Source organism: Typopeltis vanoorti, chromosome 19 (genome assembly GCF_054136105.1).
Source record: "Typopeltis vanoorti isolate ZY-2024b chromosome 19, IOZ_Tvanoo_1.0, whole genome shotgun sequence".
NCBI lineage: Eukaryota > Metazoa > Arthropoda > Arachnida > Uropygi > Thelyphonidae > Typopeltis > Typopeltis vanoorti.
Genome location: NC_143567.1, coordinates 11,713,771 through 11,736,890, shown reverse-complemented (window position 1 = coordinate 11,736,890; position 23,120 = coordinate 11,713,771). Strand labels below are relative to the sequence as shown.

The following is a 23,120-nucleotide window of genomic DNA, read 5'->3' as shown; positions in this document are numbered from 1 at the left end:
CTGCTTGTCGCAGTTTATCCGAGAACCTGTGCTTTAATGGAGCCAGTTGGTCGATTGGTAGAGCCTCTGCTACTAATGGTTCAGTTAAGTAAGTTTGAGCGCGGTTAGTAGTTGGAAGGGGACTAATCGTTCGATGCTGTTGGCACGCTCTCCCTCGATGAGTCTTTGGACTCCCTGAAGGTGTCTAATAATAATAAACTTGCAAGCTGACCTGCCGTCGTGCATCAATTACGTTTTGCTGTTATAACCAAAAATCTATCTTCATGCTCCGTGGTAGAGCGGGAAAGACCGCTTAGGAAATGTCTGGAACACATTCCACTGGTTTGAAACGCTGTCCAGAGCCTGGATACAACACTATGTGAGATTCCAAACTCTCTGGCAAGATCAATAATTCTGAGGCCTTCTTCAAGTTTTCCAATAATTCTTCCCCACGTAAATCTAGATGATGTCTTTGAGACATTACAAGACATCCAACTTTGCAACTTTATTCCTTCAAAAAGGAGTTCCTTCAAACACAATTCACTTAGCGCAGTTTCTGCCTTTCATTCTGTTGAGTGCTACGCGTGATTCCTTGGTTGTAATTTTCAGAAATAGTGTCCATCCTTAGGTGTTGGATGTGTAGGATGTGTTGAAACTGACTGAACAAGTAGCGCATCGAACAAAATTCTCAACGTATTCAAAAGACTCGAGAAAGGAATGAATCCTAATTGCTTATGTGAGCTGCTAACCTTCGAAGCATTTCCTACCTCATTGTTTCTTCAATTATGTTCCACGGAAACCTAGGCTTCTGCAAAAACTTTTAGGGGTTTCCCCAGAGCATATACAGACATTTATAACTAGCATTACATGTAGTCTCCGAATAAAACTTCAGTGAATGGGGAAAATTATAGTTTTCATTAAATTAACTTGACTTATGGTACTTTATTATTTGCAATATTATGTATCGTATGTTTTCTTGATTAAATTATTTTGAAAGTAAAAGTTATTTGGCATAATTCGTTTCCGCTAATTTTTTATGAAAATTTCATAGGGATTCCACAAAAAAATAAATAAATAAAAATAAATATTACTCAGGTTTGAAGTCTTAAAAAGCTTAAGAAACACTGGCCTACGCGCGAGAAATAGTTAATGATTGCATGAAGAAACTACAAATGCGCAAACTAACAAAATAATTCAAACATTTTTATTGTGAGGCACCGGTTTTTCTTCTTTTTCAAGACTACTAAACATAATAGACAGGAGCATTTTCCAAGTGAAGAAGTGTTCCTAAATAAATCATAAACACAATACATATGATCACTCGGTTCTTCTTTATTGGCTAATTCAGGGTAATCAAAAATTATTTGCGTATTTTCCAAAAATCTAGCTTTCGCAGTTCCAACTGCACTCGTCATCATCACCATTATTATTAAATTAAACTTGTCAATAAATTATATTCTTTCTTAATCCTTTATCTGTAAGCAAACAAAATTTGCGGGAGAAATGTCTTCACGACTACTTGTAAATGGAAGGCTAATGATTTCATATCACTGACAGGCTCATCCTACCACAGAGCAGAACCGCTCATATTCCAGGGAAAAGCATCAACCGCAAAAGCAGCGGAATCCCCACAACTGCAGAAAACCACGTCAGTGGAAGTCAGACCAGAGGGGATACCAACGCTGAATTATGCCGAAGTTATATATTTTTCATACATTCATGCACCTCCAAGTCATATATTTTCCATACACTTTAATAATAAGGATACTTATTATTAAAGTGTATGGTTAGTAGTAGTGGATAGTTGTGGAAAGTTTTTTAACTTGGTCATATTTAAATTAAACTTGCCAAAAAATTACATTCTTGTTTAATCCTTTATCCAAGTGTACGCAAATAGAGTGTACTTGCTTACTTACTGGAAAGAACCCGCCCTTTAATAAAGGGATGGGAGGGGGGGTTGCTTTGCATTATGGAATATTAAGGCAATTGATGTGAAGTCATTAGCCTCTATATACAGGTAGCCTAGTTGAGAAAATATTTCACAAGTAAAATTTGTTTGTTTACACTTGGATAAAGGAAATTATAACGAAGCGAAGAAGAAGAAAAAACTTTTTACAATTATTATTACTACTTGCACATTGAAGGAGCCCAAGGACTTATCGCGGGACTGCAATCTACATCCAATAAGCCACCGTCTACACCAATTAATCATCCATTCACACGCTACGCTACACCAATATCCACCATCTAAACATCCTGCCATCTACATCCCACTTATAGTATTTTTGTCTGTTAATCGTATGTTCTCTGGCTGATTTATCTGTATGCAGGATAAAATACTTTGCTACTTCTGTATCAGATTGGCTAATTCACATTCACTTGAAAGAGTCCATATAACTATTCTGCATTCATGACGAGCAGCAAACACGGGTTTATTCCAATCGAAGTCCGTTCTTCCAAATGCGCTAGGCGTCATATGCTCTCGATTCTTTTATCTCCTCATACAAGAAAGTGCATTCTTAAAAACATGACGTCAAAAAATATAATATAATATATAGGAAACTTATTTTCTGTTGAGTTTCCGAAATTATTCGGAAACAGTATGGAAATTCGAAATATTATCAAAATATATCCAATTCCATTCAATTCTCGTCTATCTTCACAGGGTTGAGTCTCCTAGTTAAGGATTTTAGGCTATTTAATGCAGCCGGCTTATTATTTCTCTGTTGCATACCACTTATGGTAAGTATTTTTATGTCTGTAAATTTTATGTCTTCACGGGACCGGTTTGCCTGTTTTTAGGAAAGAAAAAAACCCGAATTTCCTGGAGGAAAAAATCCTTCGCCCTCGTATGAGACCGCTAACTCACACTTAGTTGAAAAGCGCTATGAGGGTTTAGTGTGTCTTTCCAATAAAAGGACTTCATCAAAACCGACTGAGCTACAGAGGCTCCAATATCAAAAAAGAGAAAAAGGGGGGGGGGGGGAGGAAAGCGCTGTCAAATATATTTTCCTTAATGAATACAAAGTCATGAACCTCCATCTACATTCGTAAATCCTACACATACACACAGTGAATACAGTATCAATAGAAATTCAAGAAATATGTACAATAGCTGGTCAGTATTCAACATTTTTATATTTTTTCACTGTTTTTAATTACTGAATTCATGTTTAGTTATGAAAAATTTAATTATATCATTAATTAAAAAAAATAAACCATTTAAATTTAAAAAATGAAATACTAAAACATTATATGTTTTAGTATTCCATTCCATAATTTTAGTAATCTCCAAAGAATATTCGTGCAAAATTCGCGCGCTTCGAAACATACTGACATTGGTTTGTAAGAAGTAGATACTACTTTCTTGAAATATGAGAGAGGCCTTTTATGGACATGATAAATTGTGCGTGTGTGGGGGGGGGGGGTATACATAATCGGATTTGTTAGAGTTAGGCATCGCAATATTTTAATTTCACTGGCTGCCAGTAACGGTGCAATATTTTAGTTTCGCTAGCTGCCAGTAACGGTGCAATATTTAAGAATGGTAAAATTTCCATGATGTTTACTAATATATAAAACACAATACAATCACCTGTAAGATAATGATTTACTTTCGTAATGAAAAACTACAGAATAAAGCTCAGTTGAACTCACTATGAGTAATTTTTACTAATAAGCCTATTTGTACTAAAACTACATTCACACTTACCTTTCATAAAAATTACTCGCTCTTGATTTTTTTATCATTATGAAACGAATGTTTAAAATATCGAATTTCGCATTACTTGACCACATTTTATCAAATATTTCACTTGTTTATAAAGTTAAAACATTTAGCGAATAACTAAGTTAAAAAATAACAGTTCACAACATAACACGACACAATTTGTTTGTCATCCGCAGACGATGAAAGAAGCGCCCTCTTACACAAATAACTATGAAAAACGTGATGAAAAATCACAAGGCAACTAAAATTCGCCTTGTAATTAATTCTGATAGTTCAAGTTGTTCACATTATATTAAAAAATGCTACCTTAACTTCATTATGATGAATACATAGATGAATATACAGCTATCACTAAAACAGTAAATAACAGTTACAGAATAGCAACTTTCAGTTATTACTTTTACAATGCAAACAATCATTGTGAAAGTAATATCAGGCTACTGATAATTTTTAAATATTTATATCTAGGTGTAAGGATTTTAAATTTAGCAATAGCAATTTAATCCTTGAAATGCCTTCCCTTGATGAGTCTATGGACTCCTTGGAGGTGTCGCGTAATAATAATAATAATAATAATAATAATAATAAATGTAAAGTATTCTAAATTTATGTATTTAAAATTTCACTTGTGGACATTTTATATATGTACATATAAATAGCCTATTTAAATTTACATATTTAAAAGATAAAATTATGTTTGGTTTAGCATCTTAATATGGGAATATGAGGATATGGGATATTACTCGATATTTCTAATGTTACTTGGAAAACATGCTTGTCAAAAATTATATTTAATATACTGCAGGTTTGAATTTTTCGTCTTTCGGTTACAATAAATGAATACTGTTTGATAAGAGTGGGCTGTTTTGGAAATGAAGAAAAGCTAAAAGATAATAAGCATAAAATGTCTAGTTCGGATGAATGAAAATCCATCAATGCATGCAATTCTCGTCCATCCAAGATGGATTGAGTCTCCTGATTATGGTTTTTAGGCAATTTAATGCAGTCGGCCTGCCGCATTCCTCTAAGGGTAAGCCATTCCACCTCAGTTTGAAACAGAATAGCCCACCGTCGCAAATAACTTATATATTGCTCGAATTACTCATTTTCTGTATGCGAGTTCTTGCCAGCTTCTCTAAAATCTTCACCACCCCTCCAAAGTTGTTCATAAGTCTGTAGTTAAACATTAGTTTTTGCATAACGGGTCTCTCGTTCATTCTTTCCCCTCATATGATATAGTTTCTTGGCTAAGACTCAAATTATACAAATTTGTCATGAGCCTAACTAGTTCGTCTGGTCTTCCCTTTAGCATACGTCTTGATATCCCATCGGTCTATATTGCTAAAAATTTATTCAGGTGATGCATCAGTTCTGTAGCCTCCTCATTCAACTCTATCTCTTCACTCAATGTAATGGTAGCGCTATGTTACATTCACTATTTACATAGCGAAGTAAGCACTCTATTCGAACAATCGCATCAGCTTCTGACACCTCTGCATTCGATATAGTTATTTATAAACATTAATTCTTTATTTTATTGAAGTGTAAGGATAAAACTGTTTTGGGCTACATTTAGAATGCACAACCAGTAATGGATGAAAAGAAGAAAAGCTTATTTTCATATTCCAACTTAGCATTCCATACTTTTCTGACTTGTGTTTTATATATTTCATGACGTCTCTCATCCTTATTCTCACTATATTTTTTCCATGTCATCTTCAAATGGAGCTCTTGCTTAAAAAAGTTGTACATCCATTTCACTACCACCATATGTATTCTTCGAACTCTAGTAACCCATTTAGGTGCTGCATAATTTAAACATGCTTTCAAAGTTTTCCATGCAATGCTGATACCCTTTCCCAATAACGATGTCATGGGACAGCATATGATATCCTCTTCAGTCTCTCATAATTTCCAGCTTCCTTTTTCAGCATGAAACCTGTCTTAAATGAAATCTTCACACACTTTAGTTATTTCCCAGGTCAGCAGGACATGATTACTTCATCAACTGGTGGCCAAAATAGTCACATCCTTAACCGAGACGCCTTCTGACGCTAATCTAATCTACCACTCTTTGATCGTTAGTTCCTTCTTTCACATGCTACTTGAGAAAATTGTCTTCGACAGCTCAATAAATTCTCTTTATTCTTTTCATAAATTTTTCGGCTACCCAATCAGTGCTTGGATAATTTAAGTCAGCCATAATAATTACTAGTTTAGTACTTGTTTCCATCATCGCGATAATTTGGCGAATCATTTCTTCGTCCCTCAGCTACTATTCCTCCAGATCACCATAATAACATCATACTATTTATTTCATCTCATTAGCCTCCACTTTATACTCACTGCTAAAAGGGACATTATTGCCATTATTGCTTTCATGAGTTTTAGACCTTAAATGGACTCAATCATATGGTATCACTAGTAGTAATCCATTTCTTTTCCATCTCTTTTGTCCTTCCTGAAAATACTATTCTTTTCCCTCGATTCCACTTATATTATATCTGTTTCAGAGAGCCAGATGTTATTAATGCCAACAATCTTAGACCAAAACGTAGTCACCAAGACAGCAAACTCAACACCTTTCCATGATGTTTCTGGCATTTGTGTCTAGACATGATAATGCTAGTTTCTCTAACTCTCTCAACTAGAACTCACCCCAATAAATAATTTCCAGGCACCTGGTGACAAATCTGTGTGTGTGCATGTGCAAAAAGTACTACATATGTGGCATGTAAAAAATTTTTAACGGTATATAAAAGAAGAGAAATGTTCGGAAAGGACAAAGACATTTATGGAGACATTACCCTCAAAATATAGTACAATAAAATTTTAAATGCGATTTCTAGCTACGTGACAGCGAAAAGTGGCCCAAGGAAGGAAAGATCACCATTCCAGAAAGAAAGAGTGGAATTATTATGAAGTACTCAAGTAATTTCTTGCTAGATGCGTGACACGTGTGCTTTTCCACTTGAACATGTCATGTTCAGCCCTCGGGTATAAAAGGGAGCGCGTCTGATACAAGACTGCTTGGATGAGGATTAACAAATAAAAACAAAAACAACTTCTCGTAAAGTTTTTAATTGATGTGTTGTATATCAGAAGCATGCAAAATGTTAGAAATATTCTAACGGTAATTCTATTAATGGACCTGAATATAAACAACACGATTTGTTGTAATACTCATAACCAAGTGCAAAGTAATCTAGAAAATATTTCATCCATGGTTCTGAAGAAAACACGTGTCCTTCACGCTATAGCAATCACGTTCCTCACAAACAACGATTCGTCCGCTGAATAATCAAGTGCAGCTTAACGTGAAAAATATTCATTAGAAAGAGTAGCACCATCGTAATGGAGGTAGAAACGTACAGCAAACACAAACTGACATTTGTGTGTTTGTGTCCCTGGACTGGACTAAAGCTGTTCCACGAACGTCTAATTACATGTCGGATTCTAGGAAACAACGACAAAGAGGGCGTGCAGAGTGTCATTGGTCGGATAGGAGATCGGTATTTAATACGCAATATGCTTCAGAAAATCAATGTACACTTAAGACTGCTGAAATCATTAGCAGCTATTTATAGTTAATTACTCTGTATGTTTTTATAAGACAAACACTACACTGGTGACTTTCGGGCCAGTTAATATATCAGATTAACAACTATTATTAGTACACTGGAAATGACCTTGGGAAAAAATCATTTCCCCTTTTCTTCACTGATATATCATCTATTCATAACGGTGAACAATAGCAATGCATATATCTATTAAGCACACATTTCTCTTCGACAGCTTGAATATTGTGAATTTTCTATTGTTATGAATAAAGAAGGGCAAACGATTAAAGGGTAATACAGATAATAATAATAATAATAATAATAATAAAAGTGTGCACCCATCATTCGACATACAGATACCTGAGGGAAAAATAGAATATGTGCATACGTTTATATGGTCCATAAATTCAGCCTTTTTCATTTTTTCTAAATACATGACAGGAAATATGTAATTTATTTCTAGCAATGTACTCATTGTATGCATATAATGTAGGGGGAAAGAATCCAGAATGCAGTATGAAGGTCCACCACCATGACTGAAGATCTGGTTCACTGCATATAAACAGGATATAATCATTAATGAGATCTAGTCAGGATATTCAGCTATCATGCTGTGAGTGCAGAAAGCTGTTTCGAAGGTGGTGTGAGCAGTGGCGGTTCGTGGCTTGAAATCGTGGGGGTGTGCTGCAACTTTCGAAATATATATACACACTGTAAGTACAGTGGATACATGTTTTGATAAACTATCATCAAAATTATGGTAAAAATTTAAAAAAATTAAACATGAAAAAATATTGTTTATTATCGATAAAATTATACAGTTTGGTATAATTCGAAATTACTTAAAAATAAAATCCATCATCATAACTCCAATAATGTTCTAAAATAAAAACTATAACAAATGTCATGTCTTTAATTGTAATGCCCAATTATTTGAAGAGACGGAGTAAACACGGTAAGCACTACGAACACTCTACTACTGGCGCAAACTGCGTATAAAGAACAGTGGAACTGCGCGACGGATAGTGCCGCATTATGCTAATAGCTGGCATCTCAATATGACGTGCATGCTTGCGAGCGTAGCAATATTCTCTTATTCCCTCCACATTCTCTTATTTTGTATAAAAAAAAATAAGAGAATTGCATAGGATTGTTGATGATAAAATTAAATATTACAAGCAAATATAAATAAATTAATAAATATATTTATGTATCGAGAAAAATTCGGGATGCTGCAGTTCCGGAATGCCTATGCACGAGCCGCTCCTGGATGTGAGATGGATAAACAGGAAAAATCTTCATTATAAGGTATTTGAAGCGTGCAGCACAAAAAAAAAGCGTGATATTAGAGCCTGACCGCAAACAGTTGAGAGAGAGAGAGAGAGAGAGAGAGAGAGAGAGGAGAAGAAGAAGAAATGTGGGCAGAGTTCCATATCGGTTTTTCTACGAATAGACTCTCACTCTTAAAAGCAGTACGTCCGTATGCCATGGAGAAATAGCCCTCTAAATCTCCTAGATTTCAGTCGACTGTCTTGAGAAGTGTCTATGTCTCCTTCTGCAAAAGGAAGCAAACGATAAAATTATCTCTAACTAAAAGGTGAATGCCGAGAATAGTGTTCGCCGCTTACAGTCGTCGTTAGAAGGAAAAAGTGCTCCGACCCTTCTGAATTCAACTGTTATCCTCATTTCTGAAGTCACTCATGTAACGATCCCGATCATCATCCAATGAAAAACATATACTCTCTCGGGAGCAGTTTATCGTGAATTACTATGATTATATTTTATGTTGAATTCCTAATTCATTTCATTTGGGAAAGCGAAAAATCTGGTGATAGTACACTTTTATTACTGGATATATAAAAGTGTGCTATCACCAGATTTTTCCCGGTCACGCGGTTTGGACCCAATATTTTGATACTTCTGTTTTAGGTAACTTTTGCTGTACCTTATGATAAGCACGAAACTTGCATTAATTTCCACATGCTGTATATGGAATTTAAAGCAGGTCCAATGGTTCAAGAACAATGGGACTTGAAAACTTAACCTTTGTGTATCTTAAAGAAAAAGCTAACTGAACTAAGGATCTGAATGACACAGCAATCAGTAAGTATCATTATCAATTTCAATTATTCCAAGTGGAATTTATCGAACTATCATGGGAGTTGTTCAAAGTCAATAACTCAAGCAAAAGGAAAATAATTTGTTATTGTTGACAGCAGCACTAGTTGGATTAAGGTCACGGCAGGAAAAAAAAAAAGGGGGAGAATATATTACATCTTCTGTTCATCGTGTATCTTCTCAGGCTAGTTTGTTTTGTAGGAGCTTCGAAGACTCTTTAACCTCCGTATTATTATTATTATTATTATTATTATTATTATTCCTGATACCTCCAAGGAGTCCGAAACTCATCGCGGGAGAACACCCACTGTACAACTCTCACTCTCCGCCACTACCGAACCGATAGTACCAATCAACTACATCAGCGCCATCTTCCGCCCACAACCACCACAAGTATTTTTTGTCTGAAAATTAGCGTGTGTTCTGAAGGGCCAATTTGTCTGTAAGCGGTATGAAAAACCTGAGTTTCCGGAAGAAAAACCCTGCTACCACCGTATGAGATCGGCTAACTCGTCTTCAGTTGAAAAAGTCCATATAAAGATTCCTCCCGTCTCGTATATGACCATTTAACCTGATTTCCTCTTATCCTAAAGAATTTCAACCGACTTCTCTCCAAGTGAAAGGCAAATTGTTGCTTCGTCCATAAGGCTATATGGACAGCACAGAAGCCATTTTAGCAATAGTTGATTAGATGAAAAGCTTCCGAATGGTGGAGGAGTTGGCTGCTAATTGCTAGTTGATTTTTTTTTCATTATTTATAAAGAGTTGAAGGGAAACCATTAAGACCATAATTCTACAGCAAATTTTCTTCTTCTTTTTTAAGGAAATCATGTGATTTCCATTTCCTACCTGTTGATAAATTCAAAATGAACAGCAAGTTTTAAAAAAATAAAATAAAAAGAAATTTAAAAAAATAGAAAATGCTAATTCCCGTTTGAAATTGCTTTCTTGTTCATCTAGCAATTAGCAACATTTATTAACAATAACACAATTTCTTCCTCTATCATTTCCACCTCATTGTCTTTTCTCACCACATTGGATTGATTCGTTTTCCTCATTATGAAAATTCCAATGAAAGTAACCATTGTGTAAATCCTCCAAAATTTTTGGAGAATTTGCATAATTTTAATTTAAAAGTAACCAACCTCTATGTAACTAAAGTTTTCATTGGAAATTAGACCATAGTGTATAGAAAATTGACTAAATGATGGAGTAGATCAATCCAGCATATGAATGATTGAGGAGGAATAGAATCTAGGAGTAAATCTAATATTTCAATTCCCTAAATTTAGTTTATTTTTTGTGCAAATCTCAATTTTGACACAATCTTGATTTTTTTTTTTAATCTTTCAGACTTTCATGATTATGGGTATCCAGAATTGTCATATTATGGATTTTCACCTTCTGATCCAAGAACGAAGAGTTTAAAAGTGAAAAACAGGAAAAAAGATCAGATTAGTATCAACAATAGCACTGCTAATTCTCGTCAGCGTCGATTTTCTACGGAGAATGACGAAATGCTTTTGAGGGACCAAAGTAGTAGCTCAAAACAATCAACCAGCTGCACTCGACATTCACTACAAGTGGACTTTGAGAAAATCGGCTGGTCTACGTGGATCATTTCGCCTAAGAATTACAATGCATATTACTGCAAGGGAGAATGTACTTTTCCCTTAGGGCAGAATCAGTGGCCTACTAACCATGCCACAGTTCAGAGTATTGTTCATGAATTAAACTTGACACCCGGGGTAGCTACTCCTTGCTGTGTTCCGAACAAGCTACAATCTGTCACTCTGCTGTATTTTGATGAGCACGAAAACGTTATTTTGAAGCAATACGACGACATGGTGGCAGCTAGCTGTGGATGTCATTGAACACGTCAGCAAAACTAGGCTACAAGTGGAGCGTCTATTCAGCACAAGAACCAGATAGATAGAGAGAGCGATATATATATAAAGTATTTACAAAATGACAATAACAGACATTAAAAAGTCAAAATCTGATACAATGGAAGATGTACTCAGCAGGCAATATTGAAGCAACTGTGTATCCAGTAGTTTTTTTTTTTTTTTTCCTCTTTACATGACCAACATCCCCTTTCTATTTAAAGCCTGATTAAATACCTTTTTAGTCCCAACTGTTAACATAATTTAGTGGTAAACTAAGCATGCGGTCGTACGTTATGCCTATGGCAACGAAAATTTACCAGTTTTTGGAGAATAGCCATTGGTCAGAAGATAACCATGAGTTCCACAGTATGCTGATGAAGAAACTTTATTTCATTAAAGGATTTCTCCAGTAAAAATAATATTGGAGAATTTCATTAAAATGTCTCTGTTTAGTGAACATCCCTCTCAGGAACAGTAAACTATTATGTATGATAATTCCTACATATCTGTTTAGGCACACACAAACACAAATGGTAAACTAATTTTCCTTGCTAGAAGGCAAAGCAAATGGTTATTGAAATTTTCTGTAAGTATTGTTATCCATAATAATTCACCGATTGTCAGAGAAGCATGAATTCACAACACTGTATGAAAACATTGTAATTACTGGATTATGGTTATATATATATATATAAATATAGACATGTATCGATTTTTGTTTCACTGTTCTTCCTCGAACTGCACTGTAACTATTTTTGCTGAAATCTTTGAACGTAAGATCTCAAGAAAGTTAAATAAAACAATCTTGAAAACAGCTTTCAGTTCTGTTGGAAAAAGTGTTAATCACCTCAAAAGTGAGTCCTATGTTATGGTAATATGTACAGTTTACTCACCGCTTGCTAGTTGCTTCTTATACAATCAATATGCATTAACATTCCAAATTAGTTCATATATGGACAGATAAAATGCCTAAAATGGGGGAAGAATCTGTTAACATATAGACAATGAGAAAATGGACAAAATTAATACATTGCAGACATTTTTCAGTGGATATATTTCAGCCAGTTGAATCAAACATCACTGCAAAAACAAATACTAATAATGATGACAGTGCTGTTATGGTTTGTACTAGCCATACACATGTGAATGACAAGTATATGTGTAGAAAACCGTTTTAATGCATAATGAATTGATTTAGCTTAGTAATGTTCAACAAAATAGAATGGCAGCGAATCAAGAAAGGGTCACATCGACTTTAACACAGACAAATGCGCACATTATTAACTGGAGTATGCGAGCCAAAAGAACACCTATTAAATATAAACTGTTCGTCTCTCTCTCTCTCTCTCTCTCTCTCTCTCTCTCTCTCTCTCTCTCTCTCTCTCTCTCTCTCTCTCTCTCTCTCTCTCTCCCCTATGTATGAATGTATGTGTAAATTAAAGGCAATGATCATCATCCCCTTCATCGTACTCTGGTGTTTTTAGACATATATACATATATATGTCTATATATATATATATATATATATATATACATATACACACACACACACACACACACACACACACACACACACACACACACACACACACACACACACACACACACACACACACACACACGTAGGCTATTCAATAAGTAATAAGACTATATTTATACAGAAAGCAGATTACCTTTAATCGTCATCATTTACATGGTCTTTTTCGAAGTAACTACCGTGAGACGCGATGCATTTGTCCCAACGTTGCGTCCACTTCTTAAACACATGTGAAAGTCCGTTTTTTGAGAGTTCTTTCGAAACCGCCTCTGCAGCTTTTACACATGCTTTGGTGCTTTCGAAATGGCGGCTCTTAGTGGTTTCTTGAGCTGAGGAAACAGCGAGAAATCGCAGGGTGCGAGATCAGGACTGTATGGAGGGTGTGGTAGGATATCGGTGTTGTTCTTCTGCAAAACGTCCACTACACAACCAGCAATATGTGGCCTTGCATTATCGTGGTGCAATAAGAAGCCATACTTCAGCAATGGACGCTTCCTTTTGACGTGCTTGATGATAATCGCTGCTGTGTTGATCATTGTCTCTGTGATGGACGTTGAAGGTCTTCCCTCACGTTCAAGATCTTCCACATTTTGCCTTCCTTTTTTAAACGTTTTATGCCAGCGAAAAACACTTGGCTTCGACATTACTTCATCGTGGAAAGCTTCGCGTATCATGTCATGATGCCGATTTTTGCAAACGCACACAAAATTTAATCACATAACGCTATTCCAAGGACGCTTCCGTATGGAAGACTGGTCGCGCATCGTAGGTGCGCTGAAACAAGCTTGCGATTAGTCACGTGACACTCTGGCACATCAGCCCGTATACGCCATCTATCAACCTCTTTTGTTAATACAGACAGCAACATTTCTTTATTCCACAGAAATTAATATTGTGATGCGTGGTTTCGCCACAGTAAAATTAGTCTAATTACTTATTGAACAGCCTACGTATATATATATATATATATATTATTGGAATCATGAAGAGGTTTGTAAAAAGTTACATGTTTGGGCTCCTGAGTAGGATTCCTCGATTTTCTGACTCTGCTCATACAAGAAACCAAATGCACTATAAATTTATAACTTTTTGTTATTATAGTAGCGTTTATTATAATGTCATCGCACTGAAATTTAAATTTAATAGATACATTTCTATTTTACAGTTTCGGGTATCAACAAATATAAACCAAAGATTAATTATTAATAGTGCTTGTAGTACATTTCCCAAGAAATGGCATTTGCTTCCATAGCGCTAGACAGTCGGAAGAAAGACAGTTATAAGTTCGATTATAGTCGTCGACCAGAGGATCGTCTAACTCAGTGAGTTAGACGATCTTGGTACAGAAAAGCAGGATTTTCCTGCCAGAAACTTCTTCTTTGAACCCATGATAATCAACTGTAGAACTCACACTATTTCAGACAGTAATATGTTTTTAGGGACCACGAAATGAGGCACTTGTTTACCCTATTCTCTGTCCCTGATCGCTTTAAATTTATTGGTAACCTACGGCCAACTGTCAGCCACGCCCTCATTTATTGACAGATGGGCTGTCAATAAATCTTCAAAAATTTGGGTTAAACGCTGTCGCTTACTTGGTTGGGAATAAAAGGCATTAGCGGATTTAGTTACTTATTTATAATTATTATATAGCACAATACTACGACATGTACTTTGAGTAATACGTAGAAAGAAGATTGTGAATTAGATGCTTGACACTGTTGTTGCCAAGTTCTCACTAACTGGGATTATCTGAGAAGTTCTAACTCAAAAGCAACTGCCCAAACTTTAATCGTCGAGTTGGTTTCACTTTTGATACTTTTCATCACTGAAAATATTTCTCACAAAGACATTTTTTTTTTTTTTAAATACTTACTGATTTGTTGACATATATGGCTATTAAATACGGAAACACACCGGTAACAAATAAGCAAGGAGGAAGAGGAAGTCATTATGTTCTTCTAATGAACAAGTAATTTTTTGAGGAAAAAGTAGCACAAGATTCCTGAATCGGCATACTAAAAAGCTTGGTGAGTTTGGCAGGTAGATTCAGGAATTTTGTTCTTCACCCACAGAACTGACGTAATTCTTGAGGTTCATGACAGAGATGTTGATTCAATATCCCAATATTTTCTCTCTGTGCTTCTCAATATCCCAGTAGCTACCGAGAGTGGCGCCACACATTTATCTCATTCAAAGTATTTAATAGTCACCTTTAAAATTCAAAAAGTGCGCGGTGACTTTTATTCTACAATAATAGTTATTTTGGTGTTGTTTTGTTCCTTTTGTAAGAATACAGTTAGTAGTATTACAGCAACTTAAATTTCCTTATTTCAGTTTAATTGCTATGATTCGACTAAAAAATTAGAGTTTCCCCATACAAAAAAAAAAAAAAAAAACGTATTATTCCATTTTAAGGTATATTTCGAATTGGCGCAAATATTAATACCGCTACTTGCGTACGCCGGTCTGCACTATGGGATAGAAAACAAGTAGAGCAATGCTAAAAAAACAACAACGAAGTGAATAACGAAAAACACGAGTTTAAGAAAAGGTAAGTGTGACTTGTTTTCTTCATGCATCAATATAGTTTGGCAAGATAGCTGAAATATCGTTATAAATATGCAGCACATTGTAAAAACATGCAAAAATTACGATATTGAGTATTCTGGGTAGTAAATCAGTCAGATTCGTTACAACCGTCATGCAATGCTACGTTATGCTAGAAGGGAAAATTCTTCCAAAGAATTTTATTCATTGCTAATTTAGAAATGATGGCATATATTCAAACGACTTTAAAATTTTAACAGCATATAGAAATTATGACTACCATACTGTGTTGTATGCGGTGGATAATGTAGTATTCGTGTGTAATGTAAAGTAGCCTCACGCGAAGAGTTAATTGAACTCCATGGAATGTCATGTAATAATGATAATAATATCATGGAAGAGAGCGGGTTCTCCGAGACGCTAATTAAAACTTATATTAAAACGAGTGTTCAACGCTAAATTTCAAAATTCTTCCCCGAACAGTATCATTGCTTATTTAGACACAGCAATATGTCTAAAAGTTGTGAATTTCAAGTAATAATTTTGGTTTTTTTCCCTTCGCAAATAATGGTATTTTAGTCTTTAGCTTGCACATAAAAATTTATTTGTAAAATAAATGTCTTTTATTTATTTACAGAATAAATAATATTTTGTTTATTTTGTGAAATTAATAAATTATGGAAAATAATATATTTTATAAATAAATTATTATTATTATTATTTGTAAATGAGAACTGGCGTACCTAAAAGTAACGTACGGAAAATGATTGTTTAGGCGTAATTTTCAATAAAATTAGATTAGATTAAATAAAATAAATAAAATTAGATTAGGTTAAATTGAAATTAAATTTCTATTTATTTTTTAAATTGATATTTGTCAGTCTTTCATAATCTGAAACTGTACAGTAGATATTGCATTTGTTTCCTAACGCTTAAATATAACACTGTTTTTTTTGTCAGATTTTCAGTAACTCCCTTTTGCCATTTCCATTCTGCTAAAGACTGGAGACAAACAGATGACATGTTGTACTGATCAACATTGTTTTGCGCAGCTTCGCAAGCTATTAGTAAATCTTTACGATTTGTGAAGGAAAAAAAACAAACAAAAAAACTTTTTATGTCATACTGTATTTTTGCGTTTGTCGTAAATATTGATATTCTAATTGAAGGTAAGTTAGCCGATCATTTATGAAGATAGCAATTTTTTTAGCCCTCCTATAAATTTTAGTTCGAATTTTTCATCCCGTATATAGGAAAATTGGACGTAATTAATAGACAAAAATACTGTTACTAAGTGATAGATGGTGGATTATGTAGTGTATAGGATTATATAATGTAGGCTTGTGTAGGAGGTGTGTCACGTAAAATTAATAATAATGTGAGACATTGTCTAATTTTCTATATTCACAGTAAGTCTTTTCGCCGCCATTAATGCTGTTCGATGAGTGTAGTGAGTCTTTTGATTAAACGCTTTTATTGAAGGTCCTCACAGATTCCCAGAACGGATTATCATATCCACCAAAGCTCATGTGCACATGTATGTGAGTTGAAATGTATTTGTGTGTGTGTGTGTGTGTGTGTGTGTGTGTGTGTGTGTGTGTGTGTGTGTGTGTGTGTGTGTGTGTGTGTGTGTGTGTGTGTTAAAAATGCAGAATATACATTTCGTCTAAATAAAAAAAAATCCGATCGCGATGAAAAAAGTTATGTCCACAACTTTTTGTGTGCGTGCATGTGACTACCCCAAAAAAGGTTGTAAATCTATAATAGATTGACACCAGTAATGATATAGGATTTTTTCATATATTTTATCATCATCATCATATATTTTATTCTTATTTTTATGTGTTTAATATCTTTTTATTTTTTCATAAACTCAAACTCCGCTCTAGAGACCGAACATGGAACTTACTTAAAGCCACTTCAGGTCTCCAGTAAGCTAGGTACTAGTCTCATACCGGACGATGAAATTTATCTCCTACCTTCATCTATCCAACTTTTAAACTGAATTACCTCCAGGACAGAAGAATTACTCCCAGAATTTTAGTTAATGTCGTTGATCCGACAGTCACTAAAATTTTGTTCTGGTATACGCATTTTATAAAATCATCATATGCAATTTTTTTTTTTTTTTTTTTTTTTGAGATTACATCATAGGAGCCTTTCCTGAAATGAGCGCGACAAACGGGAGACAGCTTATTATTATTATATCGCCATTACTTTGACATTCTCGCCGTATATCACATTCTCAGTGTAAACTTTTCTGCCACTTACTGGTAGCTTAAATAACAAACTTAATTTTGTGAAAGGGAATTAATTTACAGTTTTCATTACAGTCATGTAGCGTAACTGTTAACAAAAAAGTATACCGTGCACGCAATCCTCTGTTACGTATCCCATTTTGTGAAACCAACGTGACGTGCGCACGAAAACAATAAATACAGCTCTTCGAGAAACAGAGGAAACTAATAAAGTACAGTATTTGGATTCGAAACAGCCAACAGTCTCTTCTAGAATTGCGTGACTGAACTAAAAATAGCGCAAGGCATTTACGGCAGTTGGTAAGGATTTAAATCCTATACTGCTGAACACCGTAATTTCTCGGTTTCTGTGCTCAATTGTTATACTTTTTTTTTCTTTCTTTCTGTATTTCAGTTGGGCAGATGTTGTTCGCTGTATTTTGTCCAGGATATCACGAATAAGTTAGAAAGAGTGTGGGATAAAGTTTCCATAAATAATAAACTGAAGGATCTCTCCAAAGTTAAAGCCTTTGCGCACGCACGCACACACACACACACACACACACACACACACACACACACACACACACACACACACACACACACACACACACACACACACACACACACACACACACACACACACACAAAAAGATCGACTAAGTCTGAAATTTAATGTATAAAAGCGAATCCGAATTCCCTGTTTCTGCAAACGTAGTGGCTTGAAAGTTAACTGAGGACTATTCAACCAGTCATTCTATAATGTATTACACTAAATGGTTTGTTATCAACAAATGAGTTGGCTTTTTAAAAACCCATTAAAGACTCATTAATAGTCTGCTGTGTATGTCATTGCCTTCTTGAATGGTTGTCGGTTTTGCAAGAGACAAAGATCCTCTTTCTCTTCTCCTGCATGTGGGGATGGTTACCTTCATTTGAAAATTCTTTTGAATTTAACATTTGAAGAAAATTATAAATGTTCTTCAAATGTTAAAGGGTCAGAGTCCATTTTTCCATTCAGAGAGTATCTTCTATTAACTGGACTACGAATGTACAACAGATTTTTTTAAGGCGATTTGAAATCTAGTTAATATATCTGTTATGAGACTCACGGGCTTCATCTAATTATATGAGAACATAACTGGTATTAATAATATATTCATGAAAATAAATCGTTGGAGTAACAACATCGCTTACGCATATGACTTGTCCAATTTTTAATTGAACAATTCCAAATTTAGGACAATTTTAACTTGCCATGCCAGAGTGCAAAATGAAATAATAGGTAACTTTTAAATGTAATAAATAACGGAGTAATATAAGAAAACAATGACATAATTTTAGTGAGAAGATCGGAATTGTTTTTGTATTTGTTTGGTTTAAAAACAAACTCCTTATCCCGAAGGATTCTTCACATCCTACATGAAATTCTAATAGGTGTTTACAGCCGATAGGCAGCGAAGGTTAGTTTTTGGGTGCGTTTCATAAAATGTAGTAGCACTTAATGAAGTTTGATGTGGAATCCTTGTAAACATTTGTTGAGTCATTACTAATTTTTATTCGAATGGGACTATTTGTAAACGATACACAGGAGCAGAACTTAACCAAATTATACAGTATATTGCCATAACTCTACTCTTTCTAGATAAATGTAATTTGCAAAAGATACGAACTCAATATCTGCAAATACAGTTCCTGAAGACGAAGCTATTTTTAAATGCACGAGCTTCTATTTGTAAGTGCAGTTAGCTTTTATTATTATTGATACACAGTCAAAACAAGATTTAAACAACATTAATTTAAACAACAATTTGACTGGTGATACAGAAAATTCATTCTACCCAAGAAGCTAAGAATAGTCTGTCAGGTAGCGTCGTAAAATATGGACTGTTCCATGTAATGCTGTTTTTTTGTGGGTCATATGTGGTCACTTCGTTGATGTTTAATTGCTGTAAATAGTTAGATAGCTTCTTTGAAATTGCGCCAAGTGTACCGATAACTATTGGGACAATTTTAGTGTGTTTAAGCCACAGCCTGCCAACTTCGATTGCCAAATCTCGATATTTAGTAATTTTTCCCCCAATTCTTTGTTGTTAGTGTTGTTATCACTGGGTACTGCAATATCGATATTCCAAACTTGTCGATGTTCGATAATTGTGATGTCAGGTGTATTGTATTCCAAATGCCGATCAGTTTGTATTCTAAAGTCCCAGAGAATTTTTGCTGTTTGGTTTTCCAGTACCGTCTCTATTTTATGCTGCCACCAGTTATCAGATGTAGGAAAGCCATATTTTTTGCAGACATGCCAATGAATTATTTTAGCCACTTGTTCATGACGGTATTTATACTCAGTTTGAGCTATTTTGCTGCAGGCACTGATTAGATGTTCTACAGTCTCATCTTCCTGATCGCATAATCTACATTTGCTGTTATTGTTGATGTTCAAAATTTTTGCTTTCATTGCATTAGTTTGTAATGCCTGTTCTTGAGCTGCTAGAATAAAGCCTTCTGTTTCTTTTTTAATATATCCATATTTTAGCCATTGCTACGTATTGTTCACGTCAATTTTGTCCTCAGTATCTCTAAGAAATTGGCCATTCAAAAGTTTATTTTTCCATAGCACATATCGATTATTTTGCTATTCCTTTTTGTAATCGCATTTTTTCCCTGTTGCTTTCAGAAGCCCCTCTTGTATAGCTGCTTGAAGCATTTGCTCAGAGCTATTGTCGATGTAACTTTTAAGCTAATTTCTTAAAATTTCTTCGTGGATGTAATGCATGATGCATAGTCATCAGTTTTCTAGTTTTGCGGTCCAATTTGTCCAGGTCTTCTTTTTTTCTAATCTATTATGCCAGATGTGTATCGGATCACTGGTATAACCCAAGAATGCATTGCTCTAATTGTGTTTAATCCATTTAGTTTTCTTTTCAGAATATTTCTAACTCTTTTGGTGCATTCGGATGCTGCCTCTTGTTTAACTTTCGAGTGGAGAATGTCACTGGCTTCTAATATTCTTAGGTATTTATAGTGTTCGTCAGCTGAAATTGCTTTTATATATATTTCTCTTGGTCTAAAGTCTATTTGCTGGGCCGATTTTCCATATAACTTCAAATCATCCATATACAATAGATGGGAAATTTTAATAATACATTTAGGAATTTCATATCCAAGTTTTGTTTTGTTCAGAATCATAGATAAAGGTATCAAAGAAATGTTGAAGAGCAGTGGTGAGGAATCACCTTGGAAAATTCCACGTTTTAATGCTGATATCTCCGAATCGTACATTATTCACTATTAAAGTTGTTTTCCATGATTTCATAGCAGCAGCCAGAAAGGAACATATCTTTTTGCTAATTCCAAACATTTGTAGTGATTTTAGGATCCAGGAGTGTGGGAGGGAATCGAATGCTTTCTTATAGTCTATCCATGTCATGTTTAAGTTAGTTTTTCGTCTTTTTGAATTTCTGAGAAACATTTTATTAAAAAGAATCTGGTCTTTTGTTCCTCTGGATTTTTGAAAATTGCCTTTTTGTTCAATCGGATAAATCTGATTATCTGATAAGTAGTGGTATATGGAATTTTCTATGATTGCAGAGAACAGCTTAAGCATAGTTGATAAGCATGTTATTGCGCAATAGTTACTTGGGTCTGCACCTTTATCCTTATCTTTCATGAAAAGAAAAGTGCGCCCAAATATCATCCAGTCTTCCACTGAACCTAATTGCAACAAAAAATTAAATTGTTCTGCCATTCAATCTTGAAGACTGTTTAGATGCTTTAACCAAAATCCATGTAGTTCGTCTTTGCCAGGTGCACTCCAGTTTTTTTTTAATTTTCTAGCTAATACACTTAACCATTTCTTTAGTAATAAAGACATTTTGCATTTGTTTTTGTTTCATTTATGATTCTATTTCCTTAATCCATGAGGCATCTTTATTGTGTTCTTCACATTCTACGTGAAATTCTAATTAAGTGTTTTTCCAGCCGATAGGCAGCGAACGGTAGTTTTTGGGTGCGTTTCATAAAATGTAGTAGCACTTCTTGAAGTTTGATACGTGGAATCCTTGTAAACATTTGTTGAGCCATTACTAATTTTTATTCGAATGGGACTATTTGTAAACGATACACAGGAGTAGAATTTAACCAAATTATACAGTATATTGCCATAAGTCTACTCTCTCTAGATAAATGTAATTAGCAAAATTTGCAAAAGATACCAAGTCAATATTTGCAGATACAATTCCTGAAGACGAAGCTGTTTTTAAATGCACGCGCTTCCATTTTTAAGTTCAATTAGCTGTTATTATTATTATTATTATTATTTATTTTCAAATTACACAGATACCAGAATTACTTTTTTGACAGCTGAGTTAAATGAACGAATGAGCTATATTATGTGTATTATGTGTCTTTCTTCTCAACCAATTACAAAGGTGGTCTGAAATATTCTCACCCTCGACCATACATGGCAAAACTATCGGCAAGATTTTTTTTTCCAAGTTGGTACGTCTTCCATAAGCACCCATGTGAAATTGCAAGTCATTCATTCATTCATTCTATCAAGTAGTTTGTTTTTTTACAGCTGTCTGAAGCAAAAGTGTTGTCTGTATCCCTTGAAATGGATAAAATTGAGTATCGTGCGGTTATAAAATTCTTTGTAAAAGAAGGTTTAACGCCAAAAGAAATTCATTCGAAGTTCATAAAAGTTTATGGGTACTCTTCTGCTTCGTTTTCGACAATTAAGAAATGGGCTGCCGAGTTTAAACGTGACCATACCAGCCTTGAAGATAATCCACGTGAAGAACGTCCAAAAAGTGTAACGACACCAGGAATCATTGATCAAGTGCACGATATGGTATTGGATGATCGGCGAGTCAAAGTGCATGAAATATCCGAGACTATAGGCATTTCAAAAGAACGTGTAGGATATATTTTGCATGAAGAATTGCAAATGAAAAGCTTTGCGCAAGATGGGTGCCCCGCTTGCTCACAACAGATTAAAAACGCACTCACATGAAAATCTCTGAACAGTGCTTGGAGCGTTTTAACAAGAATAAAACTGATTTTGTGCGTCGATTTATTACTACGGATGAGGCTTGGAGTCACCATTACACACCAGAATCCAAACATCAGTCAAAGCAGTGGATAGAAGCCGGTTGTTCAGCGCCAAAAAAGACAAAGTCGGTTCCATCAGCAGGAAAGGTCATAGCATCGGTGTTTTGGGATGCTAAAGTCATTTTGTTTATTAATTATCTTGAAAAGGTAAAACAATAACCGGGGAATATTATTCCAAACTTTTAACCAGGCTAGACGAAAAAATTCGTGAGAAAAGACCCGGTTTGCAGAAGAAAAAATCATTTTTCATCAGGACAATGCACCTGCCCACAAATGTGTTTTGGCAATGGGAAAATTAAGGGATCTGCCCTATGAATTGTTGGAACATTCACTGTATTCCCCAGATTTGGCTCTCTCTGACATCTGCCTCTTCCCAAAACTAAAACTCTTCCTCGCTGGTCAGCG

General features: G+C 34.8%; 2 protein-coding genes across 3 annotated transcripts in view; one reads left to right on the top strand and one right to left on the bottom strand.

Annotated features, from left to right (window-relative positions):
- The window catches only part of LOC150095855 (uncharacterized), a 335,373-nt gene extending 331,611 nt beyond the window's left edge, over window positions 1-3,762 (bottom strand). Inside the window, exon 1 of the mRNA XM_090409305.1 lies at window positions 3,692-3,762. Within this exon, the coding sequence (XP_090265431.1) occupies window positions 3,692-3,698 (7 nt within the window). The 5' untranslated portion in view covers window positions 3,699-3,762. The remainder of the gene's footprint in view (window positions 1-3,691) is intronic.
- Window positions 1-11,988, top strand: part of LOC150095854 (bone morphogenetic protein 5-like) — a 105,320-nt gene extending 93,332 nt beyond the window's left edge. For both annotated transcript variants that reach the window (XM_090409296.1, XM_090409297.1), the window contains exon 5: window positions 10,741-11,988. In XM_090409296.1, coding sequence (XP_090265422.1) covers window positions 10,741-11,261 — 521 coding nt within the window. In that variant the 3' untranslated portion in view covers window positions 11,262-11,988. The remainder of the gene's footprint in view (window positions 1-10,740) is intronic.
- The last annotated feature ends 11,132 nt before the right edge of the window (window positions 11,989-23,120 follow it).